Below are 21,802 nucleotides of genomic sequence, written 5' to 3' on the forward strand. Positions count from 1 at the left end.
AGGATCTGAACCACCAATCTCCCATTCCTCAGTCAACTATGTAAACCACTGAGCTATCCAGCCGCTGGATGGGGTTCAGGTGTATTTCTCTTATTATTGCTCTTATTTTATTTGTCTTTTTTGTTTTGTTAAATGTATGCTTTTCATATTTTAATGTGCTTAAAATAAAGATGTCAATCGATAAATCAGAAAGCGTTCAACATAGATTTAGGAATGTCAGAATTAGATTTTATTGGTAAGTACATTTTCACTTCACACACAAGGAATTTGAGAAAATATTGAAGCAAAATAAAACTATACTGCTAAAAGGTGCAAAAAGGAGAAAATATACAGATGTGCAGGAAGCTTATTGTGCATTGTTTGAGTGTAACACATTCAGTGTGTAGGTATGACCAGAAGAGATAAAGTCCAGTGAGTATTAATGTAACACATAAAGTCTGTTTAAATATACATACTTCTCGCTGGTTCTGAGGTGCCATGAGAGCCTGTAGGAGGAGGGCCGGAGTACTGTTCATTAGACTGACAGCAGAGGGGTGGAAACTGTTCTTGTGGTGGGGCATTTTAGTCCTGATGGACCTCAGTGTCCTAGCAGAGGGGAGGGCCTTAAAACATCCGTGTCCAAGGTGAGCTGGATCAGCTGCAGTTTTACCTGCACGCCTCAGAGTCCTGGAGTTGTAAATTATTCCTACATTGATTTGTTGTCCAGAAATAATGAGACAAATTTGCTCAGACAGGGAAAGTCTACACAACAGCTCAGAGGTGATAGAAAACTTGACAAATTTGATTTCACCCCACCAAAAACATGTTAGAAAAAAGTTAATGTTCAATTGATGGAGAAAGAAACTTAACAGTTATGTATGATTTGCTTCATTTTTTTCCTCATGATATAAAGCTAAAACTGCAAAGTGCTATCAGAGTAATAAATTGAACATTTCATAACAGAGAGATCAGTCTTTTTGCAGACTATCCAAGAAAACTGTAGCTTCAGGGTTTGCCAGTGGTGGCCAGTTCAGCGCCAGGCTCCGCTCTGCTCCCGTCAGGCCAAGAGAGGCTACAGAAATCTTGTAAGCTAATTTCCTTCTCACTGTGCATTCCTCTTTTTTGTTTATATATTCCAATCTGCAGTGTGAAGCTATTGCAGTGTCTGAAAAAAGACCAGACTTGCTGAGGGTTCACCTTCTGTTAGTGCAACACTTATGCCCTTTAACCTTGGCTTTTACAGCTCAGCTGTGCGGACCAAGCGAAAGGACAACTACACCAGGGTTGTCAACTGGTAACACCTCTGGATGGCTCCAGAGACAACCCCCTCCCTTCTAGCTCGCATGGCCCACCATGCCAACATGCAGATGTCCTTTATCTTACCCTCAAACATCTCCCACTTGACCTGAAAGCACCTCCTCCTCTCTCTGGTAAGCTTCTGTGGTAACAGTCCTATTTTGATAATCAGTGCGATATCTGAAGGTTTAAGGTCACATATAGTGTCAACAGGTGTTTAACGACACATCTAAGGACTTAAAGATAAGGAGTTAACGTGTCCCTGTTGTTCAAGGAATCACTTTTCTGTCTGTGTTAAGAAGAAAAGACAAATCTTGCTGATTTACTTTCTCTTTTTCAGTTATTTCTCCTCCTGCGATATTTTATAATCAGTAAGGCTGGTTCAAGTGTTTAACAGTAGTGATGTATACAGACGTTCTCACACCCACAGAGAGACACAGACGACAGAAAGGCAGTCAGGTAAGGAGATAATACTCACTCTTAGTCTGTCTCAGTCTGGATTTAACCTTCATACACCGTGGGAAGGTTTTTTAACAGCTTCATTGTGACTGAATTCTGCTTCTGTTTTATTACCTAATGCACCCAGGTCTTGTTTATTCAAACCCGCTGAACTTTATTACCCATTCCAGCAAAAATGACAAATATGTAAGGCTGACATTTGAGCATAATTCTGACATTTCTCAGGCTGATTTATATGCATGAATAAGTCTGTCTTATAAAAAGGTCTTAAAAAGTATTAAATTTAATGTCAGATTGTCTTTATATATTCTGCATTAATGGGCACCTCTCATGAAGCAACTCTCCAGCAACCAGACTGATTCCCAAACATGGTCTGACCAGGACTTGAACTGGCAAGTGTCTGGTTCCTTACCCAGGTTCTAACATACTGAGCTACTGTATAAGAAAATCTATGTGCTTAACCTCCTAAGACCATGCATGCACAAGGAGGACATGACATTTTGGCTCTCCTACAACATATTCATCTTTTCTTCTATTATAGTAAATGAGTTAATTGTCAGGAATGTCCATTTAAGTTTAAGGAATTTGCTTGAAATGTTGGGAGAATTTGCTGTTTGGATATTTTTCAGGACTTTACTTTAAACATTATCAAGTATTTTTATGGAGATTTAGAGGATATATATGTTGGAGAGTTTATTTGGAAGATTTAGGGAAATTGAATGAATTTTGTTTTTGTCATTTTCATGCGAAATTTGGTAAATTTAGTTTTGAATTTTGGGGAATTGGATTGGGAATTTTGCGGTGGGGGTTGTCCTTTGAAATATGGAAATTTCAGGGATTTTTTGATGTTTCTGTCATTTTAAGGGAGTTTTGGATGTAACTTTTGTAGAATTTGCTAAGAAATTTAAAGAGGGATTTGCTTTGACTTGCATGGATTTTTTGGGGAAAATTTGTATTCAAATATCGAGCGTTTATGATGAAGTTTCACTGAAAGATTTTGGGCTGTTTCAAGAAATTTTGGGCTAGTTTTCATGGGATATGAAAATACATTTAAGAGTTTTTACTGAAAATTTCTTTGAAATTTTAGATTACTTTTCAAAGTCAAGGCTGATATTTTAACTTATCAAACTCTACTTATCCTTAATAAGTGGGAGAAACTAAAAATGCTCTCTGAACAAAAGCTCAGGTCTCAGGAGGTTAACTATTAAAAGGGACATTACTGGCATGGACTGCTCTGTCAGGCAGAGAGGATTTGACACTTTATGCATCAGTTATACTGGAATAATCATTTTAAACTTGGCATTGGTAAACTTCTTGCTATTGAAAATTGTAGAAGATTCTTTGTGCTGTCCCTTCCTTTGGTTAAAGCCCCTCATGGCCCTACAAAGTTTCTGTCAAAGTTAGCTAAATCTGGCACCAAAAAAGTCAGAATCAGTAGGTACATTTTCAAGATCACTGTGTCAGATGACTGGTAAAAATCAGGTATTAGTGACAACTTGATTTGGTATGTTAACATGCAGTACAGTAATGTGCTGTAAGAAAACTTGCCAGTTTTTTATTTCTTTCCATGAGCACATGATGAAAACAACAAAATCACTGCTGTTTTTGTCATCTGTGCAGCCTCTTTACCTTTGCATGCTGGGGCAGCAGATGGTGTGTCTATCCTGACTCATAAGCAGCACTCAGTGTTGCTAATGTTACATGCAACTCATGTTGTTTTGTCTGTTAGCTTTGTACTGAGTCTAAAACCTTTAAATTGGATCACTTGCTGTAGACATTTTTCCTCCTCTACTCTAACTGCTTCTCTGAATCCAAACTTTTTATACATGTGTTAAATCCTCTAGCATCGCCCTTTAAAGAGCCATAAAGAAGAGGTTGTGTCACATTATTGTCCCACTTTTGTGTTGCAAAGATAACAAGCAATAAGTAACCATGTGAGATCTCGCTCTAGAAAACTCCTGCAGATATGGACACATAACCCACAACTGTGTCAGGCTGAAGCTGCTGTGAAGTCCTCTAATGACCACGAGATTACAAGAAAGCCAGCAGAAAAGAAGAGGAATAGACCACATTGAGAAATGCTGAGGAGGCTGAGCAGAAGGTTATGGTTCTACCGCAGCGCTTTTGTGATTTTACTGACACCATTACTGCTGCTTCCTCTTCCTCTGGTTATTGGGACAAAGGTGAGTCTCCTTTACATACCAGAGAAGGCCATATAGTGTGGCAAAGGCAATGATAAAATTTACATCTAGTAAACAAGGCTGAAAATATATACAAGTGCCTATAAGAAGTATTCAACCCCTTGGATGTTTCTCCCCTTTATTTATTTTATAAATCATTAATGGTCAATATAATTTTGCTTTTTTGACCAAAAAGTAAAACTCTTTGATGTCAAAGGGAAACCAGATTTTTATTAAGTAATGTCAATTAAATAAAGCTATGTAATATGACTCAAAGGACTGCATTAATATTCACCCCTTCCAGTCAGTATTTAGAAGAGTCACCTTTGGCTGCAGTCACAGCTCTGAGTCTGTGTGGATAGGTTCAATCAGGTTCAAACATCTGGACGCTGCAATTTTACTGTATTTTTGCAAAGCTGCTCAACCTCCGTCAGGATCAGGCGTGAACAGCCTTTTCAGTTCCAGCCACAAATTCTCTGTTGGATTGAGGTCTGGGTCTTTGACTCAGCCACTCCAGAAAATGCACCTTCTTGTCTTTTAACTATTTCTGTGTAGCTTTCTCTGGATGCTTCAGCTCATTGTCTGACAGGAAAATAAATCTTCTCCCAAGATGTAATTCTCATGCAGACTGTATAAGATTGTCCTTGAGGATTTTCCAATATTTTGTGGCATTCATTTGACCCTCTGCCTTTACAAGCCTTCCAGGGCCAGCTACAGAGAAGCATCCCCACAGCATGCTGCCATCACCATGTTTCACAGTAGAGATGGTGTGTTTGTGGTGATGTGTAGTGTTTGGTGTCTTGTCTGATGGCCAAAAAGCTCCATTTTGGTCTCATCAGACTGAAGAACTTTCTTGACCGTGGAGTCTCCCTCATGCCTTCTGGTGAACTCTAGTCCAGACTGAATCTGAGTTTTCTTCAACAGTGTCTTTCTCTTTGCCACTCTCCCATAAAACTCTGACTGGTGAAGAACCCGGCCAACAGTTGTTGTCTGCAGAGTGTCCTTCAGAGTAGTCATAGGTGTCTTGGTGGCCTCTCTCTCTCGTCTCCTTCTTGCACGCTCACTCAGTCTGTGAGAAAGTCTGATCTAGGCAGATTTACACATGTGCCATATTCCTTCCATGACTTGTGATGGATTTAGCTGAACTCTGAGGATGTTCAGTGCCTTGGAAATGTTTTGTATCATTCCCTGGCTTAAACTTTTTAATAACCTTTTCTCTGAGATTCTTGGAGTTTTATTTTGTCTCCATGATGTAATGGTTGCCATGAATACTGATTAACCAGTGACTGGACCTTCCAGACACAGGTGGCTTTATACTACAGTCACTTGAGACACATTCACTGCACTAACTGGCACCATTTGGCTGGACCTCTGTTGAATTTGTTCAGTCACAATTTTCATGTTTTATTTATTTGACATCATCTTCTAGAAATCTGTTTTCACATTGACATTAAAGTGCTTTTATTCCTCTCAATTGAAGCCAAATTATTTTGCTCATGATTGATTTTTAAAATGAATTAAAGGGTAAAACATCCAAGGTTATGAGTACTTTTTATAGGCACTGTAAATCTTATTTAAAAGTGTTTTTAAGCCTCTTCTTGGTCTTTGATTGGACATAACATTTATTTTCTGGCTGAATTTCTGTTTTGCAGGATAAACCTCAGCAACTAAATCTTCTTTTTTATCTGCCACATGCCACATCAGATGTAAGACAGTTTTTCCTTGAACTGTAGAGATAATCCAAATTACTTTTTAGGAAAGCCTCCAATAGAAGATGTGAGATTCCATTCATCCTTTTATGCTACTAAAGGAGTGAACAATTTTGGGATGCTGATCTTCGAGACAGATGTGTTGTATCATTCCAGAAGTAGAGGGCATTAGGTGATAAAGTTGTGAGTGAAAGTGCAGCAGTTTAACATTGACATGTGATGTGAAAAAAAGGAAACTATTGAGTAGATGAGACAGGGAGCGTGGCTGGTCTGCTGGATCTGACCCAACAGTACTACCCCAAAAACCTAAACTTGGGCTTGCTAGTAGCTCTGTCAAATGAAAGACCCTTGTTTAGGGCTGCATTTACACCTGGATCATTTGGACAGTTTGTTCCAAAAAAAATCTGTGTTGCTTCTTCTTGTGAATAATGAACTGACTCGTCGAACTGTTTATGTTAAGGCACTAAATCAGTTATATTTCATTTAAGTCCTCTCTGGTAGATAAAGCCTCCATGTCTGTGTATTTTGTGTTTGTAGGAAGCAGAATGTGCCTTTGTGTTGCTTCTGATGGCGACGTACTGGGTGACAGAAGTGATTCCTCTGTCCATGACCGCCATGCTTCCCGCCGCCCTCTTCCCCTTGTTTGGCATCATGAAGTCTTCAGATGTGAGTCTGCGGGTTGCATGTCAAAGTTTTCTTCTTCTCTTATAAATCATTACTCATACTTTGTTAAACTGAATACAGACTAAACTGCTCCACAACATTAAGATGAAATGTTCAGGACAAACTTTCCAGTAGACTTTTTTTGGCTCCGGCCAAAATGGCTGGCAGTCCTTAAGAATTTGGGTTGCCCAGATCAACATTTACTTTACTGTAGATAGCCATGTGACCAATAACCTGCATTTAACAGCAGTACAACATATCAAAACAGACACACTGTGATACGGCTTCCTGTCTGTGCTTTAAAGGGACTGGGGACACATTTCATTCCCAAACCTGACCCAAGATAGAGACAGTAGAAACTGAGCCTGATGGTTAACCAGAGTAACTATTACCCTGTTATTACAACCTACTCGACAAATACTACTTATGACCAGACCTTGGAAATAACTCTAGAAAGGCGTTCTTTTATTAATCTTTGTGTAGGTTGTTTTAAAATTATAATAAAAACTGTGAGCTTTTCCTTACACACATAACAACAGCAACACTTAACTTCACATTAGCACCCATGGCTCTAAGTTAGCCCCGTTTGCTCATTAGCTGCTACCATAACTAAGCAGCTTACAACTACCAAATGCCACTGAAACAACAAATCGTCCTAACAAATAGCTAACCAGTGCTCCGTTAACTAGACACCACCTTAAAACTCTGCATTATGAATAAAAATGAAGTCTTACTGTCAGTTGTCCCATATTTGTCCTCATAAACTGATGATCTCAACTGTAACCTCTGCTAAAACAGTAAAACCCAACAATTGTGGTTTCTTTGGAGTAGTCCTGAAGAAAGACAAAAGTCTAAGTCTAAGTCCAAGGCCATGGTTCTCTGCTGGAAAACAAGAGTTGGAAAGTGTTGCTGGACAGAGGGATGTCTGGGTTGACTTTGCCTGCTTCTCCAGAAATTGCAGCAAGAAATATTGTCAGACTAGGGTCATAAGATGGCCCTGGCATTTGCTATAGACTGGCCCTATTTTTCAAAACCAGCTGTTTAAATATTAAGATAACAGACAGAATGGGGGCACTGGTGGCCTAGTGATTCATGGCGCGACCCATGTACGCGGACTGGCCGGGGTTTGAATCTGGCCTGAGGCCCTTTGCCGCGTGCCTCTCCCTGGCTCTCATCCCTGTTTCCGACTCTAGCCACTGTCCTCCTCTGTCAAATAAAGGCACAAGAATGCCCAAAATAAATCTTAAAAAAAGCCAAAATGCCCAACAAGAACATATAAATAACATTAAATATAATCACTGTAGTAGTTGATGTATGCTGAGAAGGATTATTGGCGGGAAACCATTATGACATGTAATGATCATATACAGGAAACATTCAGCACAAACACACAGTTAGGGCAGTCATTATCAGACCAAAAAATCTTAGCTTTTTAAGGCCAACAATAGAACTGTGCATGCTACAGAAGGTCACCAGAAATAGTTTTCTAAACATCAGGCACAAAAGTAGAGAATAATTTTAATCATGATAGCTCGCCCTTTTATGATCTTAGAGGTAATCGTGGTATACCTTGAAAAAACCCTGTTATTTTTCCATTTTTTCCCAGCCTCAGCCAGCACAGCATTCCTCTTTATCCTTGTACTCTCTCTGCTCCTCTCTTTGGCTGTTTAATACCCAGAAGACTCGTCTTCTTTTTGCAGAGTAATGTGTAAATTTTAGTTCCACTTTTGCTGCCACTTGGGGAGAATGGGAGAAAATATTTTCATTAAACCAAGTAAGGCCAGTCTTAAATAGTTTTAGCTTCATCAATAACACTTTCTAATCAAAAACCTCACTGAAAAAAATAGAAATATTTGCATTTTATTCTGTTTTTGTTTTAATCAGTGGAATGATGAGCCCTTCTGAGTGGCCAAAACAGCTCATAGCTTGGCAGTTCTTCTAGCATATTTCCTAGTTCCAGATAGACAGTCCTAACCTGACACACCACATAGACTTTAGATGACTGGGAGAACATTCTGTCTGTCACATTCATAGCGAGCCAATCAGAGGTAGTCGACTTGTGCAGCTCCAGCACTAACCTGAGCTCTACAGGCTACAGGGAGACGTGCAAAAACATCTTCTTGCTTAGAGAAGCTTTCAGTGTGGCTTTTTGCTATTGTTTTAAAGAAATGTGGTCGAGGTCTGGTTAAACAGCTGCTTTTCTACAGCTACATCCAAGCTATTCACTCCACCAGCAGCCATTTTTTACACCAGCTTAGAGTTCAACTCAAACTCACCTGTAATGATCACAAACTCATTCCAAAGCAGGTCGGGAGAAAAGCGAAAAGCTCTTTGCTTTTATTTTACAAAGAACTGTGGTCTAGTTCTGATAAAACTACCGCTATACTTTAGCTACATCCAAGCTAATCGCTACACTGGCAGCCATTGCTAATGGCTCATGGTACAACTAAACCCCGTTTGTAGCTACAGCCTTGTTCTCCTTAAATGACACTAATTAGTCTGGATGTTGTAGATTTGCCTGATGACAGACATGGAGTTCAGCTAATCCATCTGCTTTGTAAGTTTAGGCCAATCCGTCACTGCCAAAGAAACATAACACCTAGCATTGGAAGGAACCGGATCCTTGAAGATTGTGCTCTCAATATGATTAGTTTAACCATAAAAGATGTTATCAGAAGCCACGCCCCCTCTTGATTTTGGTTGGCCAGTAGTTCCATTGAAGAGCTTGCTTAATGTCGATCTTCCTTTCAACTGAAGGCACAGTGAGCATCAACAACAACAAGGAAATATTTAAACCAAGGATATTTAGCACTGAAAATGCCAAGGTGCATTGGATTTGTATAGAAAATCTCTTCCCAGGCAGCAGCATTACTGACCCAAACACAGCATACATTCATAAAACTGCCCATACTTTTGTTGGCAGTGTAAGGAGGAGGATCCTTCTCTACTGTAGATGTACGGGCATGTAAACATCACTGAGGTTAAGTTCATGATGGGACTTCCCTACATTGAAGGCCTGGAGAGGATGAAGGAATGGAGTTCTATTATTACTCTCTTTCTCTCTCTGTTTCCCCTCCAGGTGGCTAGGGAGTATTTCAAAGACTTTCACCTCTTGCTGGTGGGCGTCACCTGCCTCGCTACGTCCATCGAGAAGTGGGGTCTCCACCGCAGGATCGCCTTGAGGCTTGTCACAATGGTGGGAGTCAACCCTGCATGGTGAACAATGCTATCTTTTTAACGGAAATTACTCTGCAGAAATATTACTCTAAATAAAGTTTAAATTCGTGAAAACACCATCTATGTGACAAAGACTCCTCAACATGCCACTTCACCTTCATCTTTTTAACATTTCTTCTTTTGCTTAATTCTTCAGCCCCTAAAGAACCGTATTAAATCTCTCTATCAGGTGGTTTAAACCATAAAATCATCAGTTTTAAGGTGCTGACTAAGGAGAAAATACATTGTACCCTACAGGCTGATGTTGGGCTTCATGTCCGGCTGTGCATTCCTCTCCATGTGGGTCCAGAACACTTCAGCTGTTACGATGGTGATGCCTATTGTTGAGGCTGTTTTACAGCAGATCCTGAAGGCCAACGAAGGAGGAAGTACTGGTGAAGACAACCCCAACCTGCAGCTTGATGGTACCTGGATTTATCTATAACTCCGTTATTCTTAAAGGATCTTTTTTGATTGATAACCCCAAAAAGACATAAAAAGTACTAGATTTTATTTGTATCCCCTCCATTGTAGCTTGTTTTGGATTTTTTAACATAAGACAAGGTGCTGAATCTCTGTTCTGTCACCGGTAACTAAAATGGGTCGACAGTGGGGGTCAACACCAGCAGAATTAAACAATAAATCAGAATCTGACCTTAAAACAGAAGCCAAATGGACACAAAGGACACATAACAGGTTATGAGCATGTGTCTGAGTTTTAAGCGAGTCACTGACCTTAAATTTTTGATCAAATCAGACAAACACACTTAGGCTTGAATCAAAGAATCAAAGATCTGATTTGACGCTGCCAAAATGTTCACGTTTAAGATGTTCATATTTATAAACAAATGTCCAATTTACAGTGCTTAACAAATTTATTAGACTACCACCAAAAGTAAGGTTTATGCCACAGCTGCCCTAAATTAACAGCATTGGTAATTACCAAAATCACTTTATATGTTTCTGCAATGGTTAATAAACCAATATGTAGACGCTCTTTATCCAAAACGATATTTTAAATGCTAAGATATAATTATTATTGTTGAATCATGAATTTTCAAACTTACTGATTTACAAAAAACTGAAAAAATAGTAAAGCACATTATTATTTCTTGATTAATATGTCAAATTATAGTTATTTACTTGCATTCCTGAACAGAAAAAATCATTTTAGTGGTTGAATGTTATGCTTGATTAATTGCTGACTTCTCAGAGAAGCCCAGTGAGCCGGCTCAAATTTGGATGAATTCAATTTGAAATTCCTCATTCCTGTTCAAAATGGTAAAACGTGGAGAGCTCACTGAAAATGACAGAGTCCGCATTAAAGCACTTCATGATGCTGGATGGTCTCTGAGACAAATATGACAGGTGGTCTAATAAATTTGTTAAGCACTGTACATATTTGGGCTAATCAATAAGTTTAAAATATAAGAAGAATCTGTTGATTTCTGATCAAAACAGTCAAAATTTGGGTTGAAAAAAAAACACATTTTTGAGATATAAAGACTTATAAATACAACATTTCAGAGTTTAAAAAATCAGGAATTTACAAGGAAAGAAAACAAAATTTCAGAGTTTAAAAAGTCTTACATTTTGGCAGAAACTCATAAATTTCAAGTTTTTTAAATCATAATTTTAAAGCAGTTTAAATAAAAAAAAAAATTACAAGAAACCAAACTGAAAACAGTGGTCAGATTTTGACTTTATGGCTTTGTAATCTCACAATTCTAATCAAGGGTTCAAGCATATTTGCCGCTTTTACAGTCATAAAATTTTTTTTTTTTCACAAATTTACTTTTTAAACTTGATTATTTTTTTTTTAATTAGCCTTTCTTTTTTCCTCGGGGGCCTTAATACACTGTCGTAATAATGGATTGAATGGATGAAACAAGTCTGTAGGCCTGTTATGTTGGGATTATGTCAAGGAAAACAATTATAAGAGATGTGTCCTTTTTCAGAGTGGGACGGAGGGGGGCTTAGCTTTCTTAGATGTGAATAGTAGTAGAGACTGTTTTAGACTGTAGTGTCTTTTTTATAGCTGCAGTGTTTAGGCAATACTTATCATTCTAGTCATTTTTGTAAGATTTATTTTTGGGCTTTTTGTGCCTTTATTTGATAGGAGGAGGACAGTGGATAGAGCTGGAAACAGGAGAGAGTGGGGAGGCACATGCAGCAAAGGGCCATGGGCTGCTCGTGTACATGGGTGGCGCTGTAGACCACTAGGCCATCTGCGTGCCCTGTTAAACTTGTTTTTAATGCAAAATTGTTTACTTTGGTCTAAATTTTTAGTTAATTAATCCTTTTTAAAGCTTCACTATAAAGTGAAGCAAGACTTTTAATTTGAAAGGATGTTGGGAATGACCCTTCTGCTAGTTGTCACCACTTTCCGACTTGGAGAACATTTATTATTAGTAAAATAAATGTTTATGAACTCTTTATCAATGAGGTTTAACTACATCTACCACATATTAAAGATCTGAAAATGAACGAATTTGTTCCATCAAAAAATCACCAACATCGCAGCTTCAGTCACAGCAGCACCAGATCCTAGAGTGAAAGAAAAGAGAACTTACCCGTTTAATTATGACCATTGGCACCACACTGGGAGCTCATGAGGGGAATTTTCCACCATTTTCTTTCTTTTAATTGCCATGAAATTGCTTCACAACAGCATTTAATGAAGAGACGTCAAGCAAGGTGTGTTTCCATTGCAGAAAATGATGGTCATGTAGAAAAGACGGCAGAGGTTTCAAGGTATGTAGAGTTATGATATTTTAATCTTTATAGATGCTCAGAGATCCCTCGTGTTCTCTCCTATCCACTCCAGGCTCATGATTTTCATAGTGCTCTTTTTCAGAATACGGTAATGATGTATTTCTCCACATTTTAGTGACCAGAAACATCCAGATGCTCCTGAAGAGACCACAGTTCAGATTCAGACACTTCCTCAGGTGCAGGTGCAAACATACAAAAGCAATACATGCAACACTAATACACTTTCATGCATGATCACGAATGCTCCATTTCTACTTCCACTTTTAATGCTGCTGCTACAGACACTGCAATGTTTTACAGCTACAGCTTCTACTTTTGCTACTGCTGCTTTAGCCATTGTCATCTCTCTTTTTTACTCGTTACATGCATAAACTTTTACTTTTGCAACCAGCTTGATATTTATTCTGATAACAGCAAAAGATAATCATCCTTCATCCTATATTTAGTCCTGCAGGGATAAAAATAAAATTAAAACCACGCTGTGGCTTGTGAGATGAATACTTCTGCTATCTCTGTGCTGCTTTATGGTAATTTTTCCCTCCGTGTTGTCTTGCAGGTTGCAGTGAGTCCACCTGCAGCTCCCGGCAGGAGTAGACGTGACCTGATGATTTGTAAAGCCATGTGCATCAGCGTGGCCTACTCCTCCAACATCGGCGGCATCAGCACGCTGCCCGGCACTTCGCCCAACCTCATCTTCTCTGAATACCTCAAACAGTGAGTGCAGAGCCTGACATGCTGGGTGTGCGGGTATGAGACAAAGAAAAGGAGATGCTGCATCAAAATAAAGGGGAAAAGATCAAAAGGAAGGGAAAGATATGGAGATAATCCTATGAAGGCTTTGAAGCATAAACATACAATGAAAATAACTCAGTCTTTTTGAGGTAGTTAAGGTGTTCATTAAATATAGAGCTAGAATTTTAAGCAGAAGGAGTCAAAGCTTCTGAGTAGGAGTTTAATTCACTTCAAACCTTGTCTTTAAATTCAGGATTTACCCAAACTGTGACTGTGTAAACTTCGGAAACTGGCTCCTGTTGTGTCTTCCCATCAGTGTGATCATGCTGCTGCTCACATGGATGTGGCTGTGCTGGCTCTTCATCGGTTCAGAGTGAGTGTGAAGAGACCTCTGTTCTCTATTTTTCCCAGATAATATGTGTGTCATGCATTTTTCATAATAGATGCTTATCTTTAGACTTAAGGGTACAATATGTGGAATATTTGCAATGAAATGTTAACCCTGCAGAGCTGATGGACTGGCCAGATTTCAAGTGGCTTCCTGTTCCAAAGCTTTAAGCTGGTATACTTTTTACTGGTCAATAAATGACCTGACCACACAGCATCATTTGAGTAGAACAAGACGGTAACTACAGGCGTGGTAAGTTTCATCAGAGCAGCGTGGATCTCTGGTAACAGCGTGGTGTCAGAGAGACATTTCATTCCTTTACTGGAGCTCCATGTTAGAGAGATAGATTTTTTATTAATCCTGAAGGTAATTCCAGCATCCACTTTTATACCCCCTGTGTATAGTTACCATAAAAATTACATTAACTTCAGCAAAGAAGTGAAACTTTTACCACATTAAAGCTATACTTATATCCAAAATTAAAATTACACTATAATCAAAAATTGGAATCGGAAATATAAAAACAGGAAAATCAGGGCTGCACAGGAGGTTAGTGCTGCTGCCTCACACCATTAAGTTTCGCTGATTCGCCTCATGGTCAGGACCTTCCAGAGGGGCGGAGTTTGCATGTTCTCCCATGGGTTTTCACCAGGTATTCTGGCTTCCTCTTCCCACCATAAACATGCTCATTAGGTTGATTGGTGACTCTAAATTGGCTGTAGGTGTGAGTGTGCCTGGTTTTCTGTCTCTACATGTCAGCCTTGGGATTGACTGGCGATCAGGGAGTACCCCGCCTTTCACCCAATGACAGCTGGGATAGGCTCCAGCCCCCCTCGACCCCCAACAAATGAGCGATATAGATAAACTTTTAGTGAGTAATGAGTAAAATTCATCATTGAAACAAAGACAAAGCTTTACTGTTTTGTAGATACAGCTTATGGAGTAAAATTTTTACTCATTTCTTTATTTTTTTATCTATTTGCATTTTTGTAAGATTTAGTGAAAGTACATGAAGACATGAATTAAGACGCTGAAACAGATTTCTTGATGTGAAAGTTTCCTGGAGTTAAATTACATTCAAAGACACTACATATATGTTCTTAACCGTCCGGCTGTTTCCAGCAGGTCATGTATGTGTGCCTTGGAAAAAAAAAATGTGGCATAAAGTCGATGATGTAAGATGTTTTGGAAAGGGCAGAGACTTTGAAAACAACTCGGAGTCTGATTGGATGAACGTTCTGTCTGTCACATCTTTACGGGCCAATCAGAGCAACAAAACACGTGACGTAGCCGTGACCGAGGTGTGCGTGTGAGCAGCTACCGATAAATAACTCAAACCATGGTGACTGCAGACATGTCAGTACACGACTTTTGTTGTTTTGGAAAAGAAGACGACTCACTACTGTTCTTGTTCTTTAAACAAAGAAATGTCATCAAGTTCTGATAGAACTGGCGCTTTAGCAGCATCCATGCTCAGCTCCTCCACCATAATTGCTCTGGCCTCTTGTTGCTGCTTGCTTACGTCCCGACTCTGCCACGCCTGAAAGTGCTGCCCCTTGACGCTGATTGGTGCTGTCACTTTCTAACCAGACCCAAACGGTGTGTCCATCTGCTTTGCAAGGTTAATAATGCGGTACATTTTGTGAAACTAGCAAAATTTCTATGCAGTCTTGGGAATATGGAGGAAAATATAATCTATGCATGCATGCCCTTCTGTAACAATGCACTTTTCAAACCTTTTTTTCCTGTCCTGGCTCTTTGTTAAATCATGCTTTCTTACATCTAAAGCCCAAATTGCAACATATTCCCTGAAATAAATTTGACGTTTTTAATTTTTAAATTTGAGACACAATCTTACACAAGGAGGTGGTAGTAGGTCCTGACGCCCAGCCAGTTAAGAACCGCTGTGTTGGATTATCCCTGTACTCCATGCTTTTATGTAATACAACCTGCATACGATGCATGATTGCCATGCTAATATTAGCATTAGCTCTGTGATGGTGTCGGAAAGGTCAATCATGAGCACAGGTTACCATCACACTGTGCGCTTTAACCCAATCACGGCCAATTATGTAGTTCCTTGTGAACATTTCTCTGCCTGCTATCATTTTAGTAATCAGTGTGCGTGAAGTGAACACACTCGCTCTCTCACACAGCTTCAGGATCCTGTGGAGACGTGGAAGAAAGAGAAGTGAGAGAGACAGAGCAGCCCGGAGAGTGATAGAAGACGAGTACAGGTCACTGGGACCAATGAGGTGATCACTCACTCACTGGTTCAGTTATATTTTTAATTACATATTCATTAGTTTAAATTATGTTTATTTTATTAATTACTGTCTACAGCCCATCATTTATATGTTTATACATCTATTCACTGAAGCAGTGAGTCATTTTATGGATTATGTTGCTCGATTAATTAACTCCCTCTTTTGCTCCATTCATTCACTTATTTGCTCATTAATTTCTCCAATTATATTTCAGCCATTTATTTATTCATAGATAGATTTATTGTGTTATTTATGTTACATGTGCGTGTGTTATTTTGCAGAGCTTTTCCAGTGTAGGTAAGGCACAAAATGAATCACATGTCTGCAGTTTTCATTTGCATTCTTTTCTGTTTCCATGTGGATTTCTGTTTGTAATGTTTTTATTTATCAATTCAACCGTGGAGGCAGCTAGATGTGTGCAAAAATGGTCTTTAAAAAGGGTCTTTAAAGTGTGCAGGCCCCCATCCTGACACCTCTCCCCCCTTGTGCCCAGTCCTCAGGAGATCTTCACTGGTCTAGTGTTCCTGCTGATGGTTTTGTTGTGGTTGACCAGAGCTCCTGGTTTCATACCGGGCTGGGCTTCTCTCTTCCCACAGTGAGTCATTGCTTTTTTTATTTTTTTTTTTCCACTGTACTTTATTCTGAGTCATTTGCACCAAAACACCACTCTCCAAACCCTCTCTAGAGCAACAAATGTCGATCAATGTGCTTCTGAAATTCATCCCTAAAAATATAGAGACTCTGTTTGAGTGATGGGAACAGGGAGAGGTGGGACAGACAGTCAAGACTCTTACTTTTGATAATATTTTTGGACAAAATTGAGGTAGCATTTGTTTTAGTGGGCCCTAATTACCCAGTAATTGTATAGTAATTAGTGGTAATGATCCAGTATTGTCAAGAATAAGGTGGTTATAACCCAGTAATAAGTTGGGATTTTGTCCCAGCTCTAACAATGGTGATCTTACTTTTAAAACCAGGGTGTCCATCGTATAAATGCTTATACTGAAAATTCTGAGTGCTAAATTATGTTTTAAAGGGCCACAGACTGGTAAGGGAAGTCACATGCATATTAGTTTGATTTTTAGGAGCTAGGATAAAACCTGAATTTATGAGTACTTCAAGATGTTCTCCTTACCAGAAATACTGCTGGAAACACAGAGGTTAATGGTATGTAATTGGTGTATTATCTAGAACAGTGTTTACTCAACCCTGCTCAATGAAAGAGCCAAGTTGTTGAAAAATACATTTGCAAGAGCCACAATCTAAGAGGTGAATAGCAGCAATTAAAATAAGTTAAAGGTGGCAAATGAGTTAAAAGGGGCAAAAACATTGCAAAAAATGAGTGAAAAGTGAACAAAAGGTGGGAAAAATGGGGGAAAAAGTGGCATTCAATTGCCAAAGGCAGCTTTAATGGGCAAGAAGTGGCAAGAAAGGGGCATAAAAATAGCAAAAAGCAGGATAAAAGTGTCAAAAAGGGGAGAAAAGTGACAAGAAGAAGTGGTAAAAAATGAGCTTAAAGTGGCAAACACTGGGAGAAAAGTGGAAGAAAAAGGGAAGAAAGTGACAATAAATAGTTATAGATGGCAAAAATGGTCCAAAAGTGGCAAAAACATGGAGAAAAAAGAGTGAGAAGTGACTATTATTGACAAAAACCAGAACAAAGGAGTGAAAAATAGGTAAAAGCATGAATAGATGGCAAAATGGGAAACTAGTGGCATTTAATTGCAAAAGGCAGTTTAAATTGGTGAAAACTGGCAAATAAAAGGCTTCAAAAAGGGGCAAAAAATTGCAAAAAAACAGTTAAAAGTGTCAAAAATGGGCTAAAAGCAGTAGAAAAGGAATTAAAGTAGCAAAAAATTGCAACTTAGGCCAGTGGAAATATGCAGATGAAAATAGAGGTTTACAATTAATGCCTTTTGTGTAAGTGTGGGAAACAAATTGATTAATGTGACTTTCAATGGATAATTTCTGATGTAAATTTTCCTTTTTTAAGGTTTTCTAGGGGAATAATATTTCAAATTAAGACATAAAAGAGCCACAAATCATCACAAATGAGCCACATGTGGCTCAAGAGCCACACGCTGAGTATCACTGATCTAGAAACTTCTATGTAATTTGGATCATGCTATGATCTTGAATATATGGATTAAAGATTTTCTTGAATTTAAACTGCATTTTTCTGTCTTTGCTGATGAAAATCAACCATATTATGTTGTTTTTTTTGTCTTTGTTTGAGAAGTCACTCAGGCTACATCACTGATGCTACTGTTGCTCTGCTGCTGGGTCTCCTCTTCTTCATTGTACCTGCCAACGGACCCTCGAAGAAATACGGTAAATACACACAACATTAACATAATAAGGTAGGTATCTACATGTGTAGAGCAGCCTTTCTCAAATATGGGGTTCTGGTTCAATCTTTTTTGGACGCCTACCAGCAGAATAAAAGGCCTTAAACATTGCTCCAAGGGAAGAAGTTGGGAATCATTGCTCCAAATCATTGGTTCCTCACCTGGGGTCTGGGTGTGAGGATTTGTCTGCTCTGAGGCTGTTAAATTGGATTTTCACATATTAACTGGAATAAAACAGTTTTTCAGTAGTTCATACAGAGGTCTTTTGGCAAGGAAAACATGTGCAGTTTTATTTCTTAGGGTTTTATTAATGAAAAATCAATGGTGATTTTTGACAACCTTTTATCTTTTTCTTTTTTATGTGGGTTTTTGTTGGGCTCAGCTTTTCTTAAGTAAATGTAAGGGGGCTCCAAGAAAAAATGGTTGGGCACCACTGCTCTAAATGACTTGGACACTGAAGATTAAACCTTCTACCCGATATTATATTCTTTTAAACTCTGGCAAAAAAAATCTTTGTCAGAGTCCTTTGATATACCGTGCTGTGGAAGAGTATATTACCCCCTTTCTGATTTCTTATTTTTTGCGTATTTGTCACACTCAAATGCCTCAGATCATCCAACAAATTTTAATCTAGACAAAGAAAACTTTAAAGTATTCGGTTTTTAAATACTGATTTTGTTTATTAAATCTAATCGAAAGTCTACCTGGCCCTATGTGTAGAAAAGTTGTAGTTGTAGACATTTTTGATGAGTGGTTTTTTGAGTGGTGATGACTCTTTTACTTCACTGTGGAGGAATTTTGGCCCACTCTTCTTTGCAGAAGTGTTTTAATTTACCCACATTGGAGGGTTTTCCAGCATGAACGATCTGTTTAAGGCTGGATCTTCATCAGATCTAAGTCCAGACTTTGACTAGACCACTCCAAAACCTTCATTTTTTAAAAGCCATTCAGCAGTGGACTTGCTGGTGTGTTTGGGATCATCGTCCTGCTGCATAACCTAAGTACTCTTGAGCTTGACTTCAGGAACTGATTGCCAGAAATTCTCCTTCAGGATTTTCTGATGGAGAGCAGAATTCATGGCGCCATCAATTACACCAAGTGGTCCAGGTCCTGATTCAGACCATCACACTGCCACCATCATGTTTGACTGTTGGTCCGATGTTCTTTTCATGAATACTGTATTAGTTTGATTCCAGATGTAAAGATGCACAACCTCCCGAAAGTTCAACTTTTGTCTCGTCAGTCCACAGAATATTTCTCCAAAAGTTTCAGGGATTATCAGGATGTTTTTAGTAAAATGAAAGATGAGCCTAAGTTTTCTTTTTGAAACTCTCCCATGATGCCATTTTTGCCCAGTGTCTTTCTGATTGTTGAGTCATGAACTCTGTTCCTAACTGAGGTCAGTGAGGCCTGCAGGTCTTTAGATGGTGTTCTGGGTTCTTTTGTGACCTCCTGGATGAGTTGTCGTTGCACTCTTGGAGTCATTTTGGTTGGCCGACCACTCCTGGGAAGGTCCACCGCTGTTCCAATTTTTCTCCATTTGTGGATAATGGCTCTCGCATGGTTTACTGGAGCCTTTCCAGACTCCATTTGGTATTTGCTGCTGTTATCTTTGTCTACTATTTGTTTGATATCCCGAGTTGATTCTTTACATCTGTCTGTCAGTGATGAGATGAGCAGGTCATGTTTAATCTCTCCACCCAGAGACGATGATTTCTTGGAAAGAGTTCCAGCTCTCGATGCCCTGGAAAGTCGCCCTGCTGGTCGGTGGCGGTTTTGCTCTCGCTGAAGGCACAGAGGTGAGCGGTGTCTCTCATTAGAAAACAATCTCACCTCAGGGTTTAGTCATTATCTCTTCTTCAGCTTCTTATCACACAATAATTACCTTTTTATCACAGGGAGTTTAATTAAGTGCTACTTTTTTCACATTTTATGATGAATATTTAGGATTCTTCATTTAAAGGCTTGTCCACGAACAGAGTAGTGAACGTGAAATCAACCTCCCTGACATGCTTGTGCTGCTACTTATGTTAAAGTTACTGTGAATTATTCATACAACACATGACAAACAGCTCTAATGGGACTATTTTACAGACCAAGATCTGCTTATTCTGTCTCTTAATGCAATTTTGTAAACATAAACAAAATTACACTATTTTGAAATGAGAATTACACATAAATTCACCAACAGTAACATGGGGAAATCTTAGAAGTAGCAGGCTGAAACATGGCATTAACATGCATAGAAATACTGCAGGTTTACTAATGTTTTCATGGCCATATTATATGTTTGTGGTTGCAGGTGTCAGGCCTGTCTCTGTGGGTTGCAGAGCTGCTAACACCTCTGGGTGACCTGCCGGTCTTGGCCACCATCACAGTCGCATGCATCATCGTTACAACGGTGACAGAGGTTGCCAGTAATGCCGCCACCATCACCATCTTCCTCCCCATCCTCTCTCCTCTGGTGGGTTCAGAGTTTCTAACCTTTGAAGTTTCAGTTGTTGGTTTTAAATGCTCAGGAGTCAATCTATGATATTACTGGCTTTTAATGTCAATAAAGATTAGAAACACATATCCTAGACACTAGAAGATTCTTAGCAGTCCCACTGGCATTCATAATGATTAAAACAAGGCGTAGTTAAAACTGGGCTTAGTTTGGACAATGCAACTAATGTAGGGTCCTTTCTTAAAGGGACATTTTGGTATTTTTGAAGTTAGGTTGTATAAGGGTCTTTGCAATAATAGTGCCATTATCCTCCAGAGAGTTCAGAGTGTGTCGCCCCTTTACAATGGGTAGCATTTCAAAGTTGTATAACTATATTTTTACTCTATTTTTTGTAAGAGGACGTCAGAAAAGCTGATTTTTGGAGGAGAAGCAACCAGGTTGACTAATGACAGCTCTGCTTTTATCACTGATGACAGAGGATGAAATGGTTAAATGTAAAGATAATAACATTACTCCGACAGACATTTGTATTTCTGTCTTTTTCTCCAGGCTGAAGCCATCCAGGTGAACCCTCTGTATGTCCTGATCCCCACCACCCTCTGCACATCCTTCTCCTTCCTGCTGCCGGTGTCCAACCCACCCAACGCCGTCGTGTTCGCCTATGGACACATCGACATCCTGGACATGGTGAAGGCGGGGCTTGGTGTCAATGTGATCGGCGTCCTTGCCACCCTGCTGGCTGTATCAACGTGGGGAGTTCAGTTGTTCTCTCTGGAGACGTATCCCGAATGGGCGCCGGTCCTTCCAGAGTTCAACTCCACAAAACCGTGATGACTGGTCACTAAGAATGGATGCTGATGTGAGCCTCGGGGACCTTTAGGGTCTTCTAAAGAGACTGTTGAGAGGATGTATTTATTGTTTTCTAGATTATATAGTCACATTTTATGCTCCTAATTATACACACTATAGCTTAGGTCCAAACTGCAACATTTTTTCTTAAATACATTTGAGTGATTGAAAGCTTCTGGAAATTTTTACTTTGATTTCTTATAAAGGAGATGGTGGTTTTTCCTGAGGCCAGACCAGTTGAGAACCAGTGAACCAGTCTTTAGTCCACGCCTAAATCACAGCTTAGGATATTATCACACGGGACCAAAAACATCTAAAAAATAACAACTTAAATCAAAATCTGACACTTTTTCTGTATCTCAAAAGCAGCTGCACACACATGCAGGATGCACCTCTGATCATTTCCTATCTCCTTTTGAAGTTCAGACATTCCTGTGATTGCTCAGTGAAAAATACACCACAGAAACACTGACCTCTAGTGGTTAGAGTGCGTAC

General features: G+C 39.2%; 1 protein-coding gene across 1 annotated transcript; it reads left to right on the forward strand.

Annotated features, from left to right (window-relative positions):
- The first annotated feature begins 3,812 nt into the window (after window positions 1–3,812).
- slc13a1 (solute carrier family 13 member 1) lies at window positions 3,813–21,289 on the forward strand. The gene is made up of 14 exons (XM_041796134.1): window positions 3,813–3,917; window positions 6,161–6,289; window positions 9,366–9,502; window positions 9,761–9,927; window positions 12,217–12,256; window positions 12,393–12,459; window positions 12,834–12,991; window positions 13,263–13,382; window positions 15,554–15,652; window positions 16,158–16,259; window positions 17,904–17,995; window positions 19,717–19,811; window positions 20,315–20,476; window positions 21,008–21,289. Exons 1-14 carry the CDS (start codon window positions 3,813–3,815, stop codon window positions 21,287–21,289), a joined length of 1,755 nt encoding a protein of 584 aa, XP_041652068.1.
- Window positions 21,290–21,802: the final 513 nt, after the last annotated feature.

The sequence above is a fragment of the Cheilinus undulatus genome, linkage group 9 (genome assembly GCF_018320785.1).
Source record: "Cheilinus undulatus linkage group 9, ASM1832078v1, whole genome shotgun sequence".
NCBI lineage: Eukaryota > Metazoa > Chordata > Actinopteri > Labriformes > Labridae > Cheilinus > Cheilinus undulatus.

What these genes read in the sequence shown, in the direction of transcription:
- slc13a1 (XM_041796134.1), top strand. Translation starts at nt 3,813, where the DNA reads ATGCTGAGGAGGCTGAGCAGAAGGTTATGGTTCTACCGCAGCGCTTTT. An exon ending in TGGCTCTTCATCGGTTCAGA is followed by an intron (nt 13,383 to 15,553) that starts GTGAGTGTGAAG and finishes TCTCTCACACAG; the next exon opens with CTTCAGGATCCTGTGGAGAC. An exon ending in TCCCCATCCTCTCTCCTCTG is followed by an intron (nt 20,477 to 21,007) that starts GTGGGTTCAGAG and finishes CTTTTTCTCCAG; the next exon opens with GCTGAAGCCATCCAGGTGAA.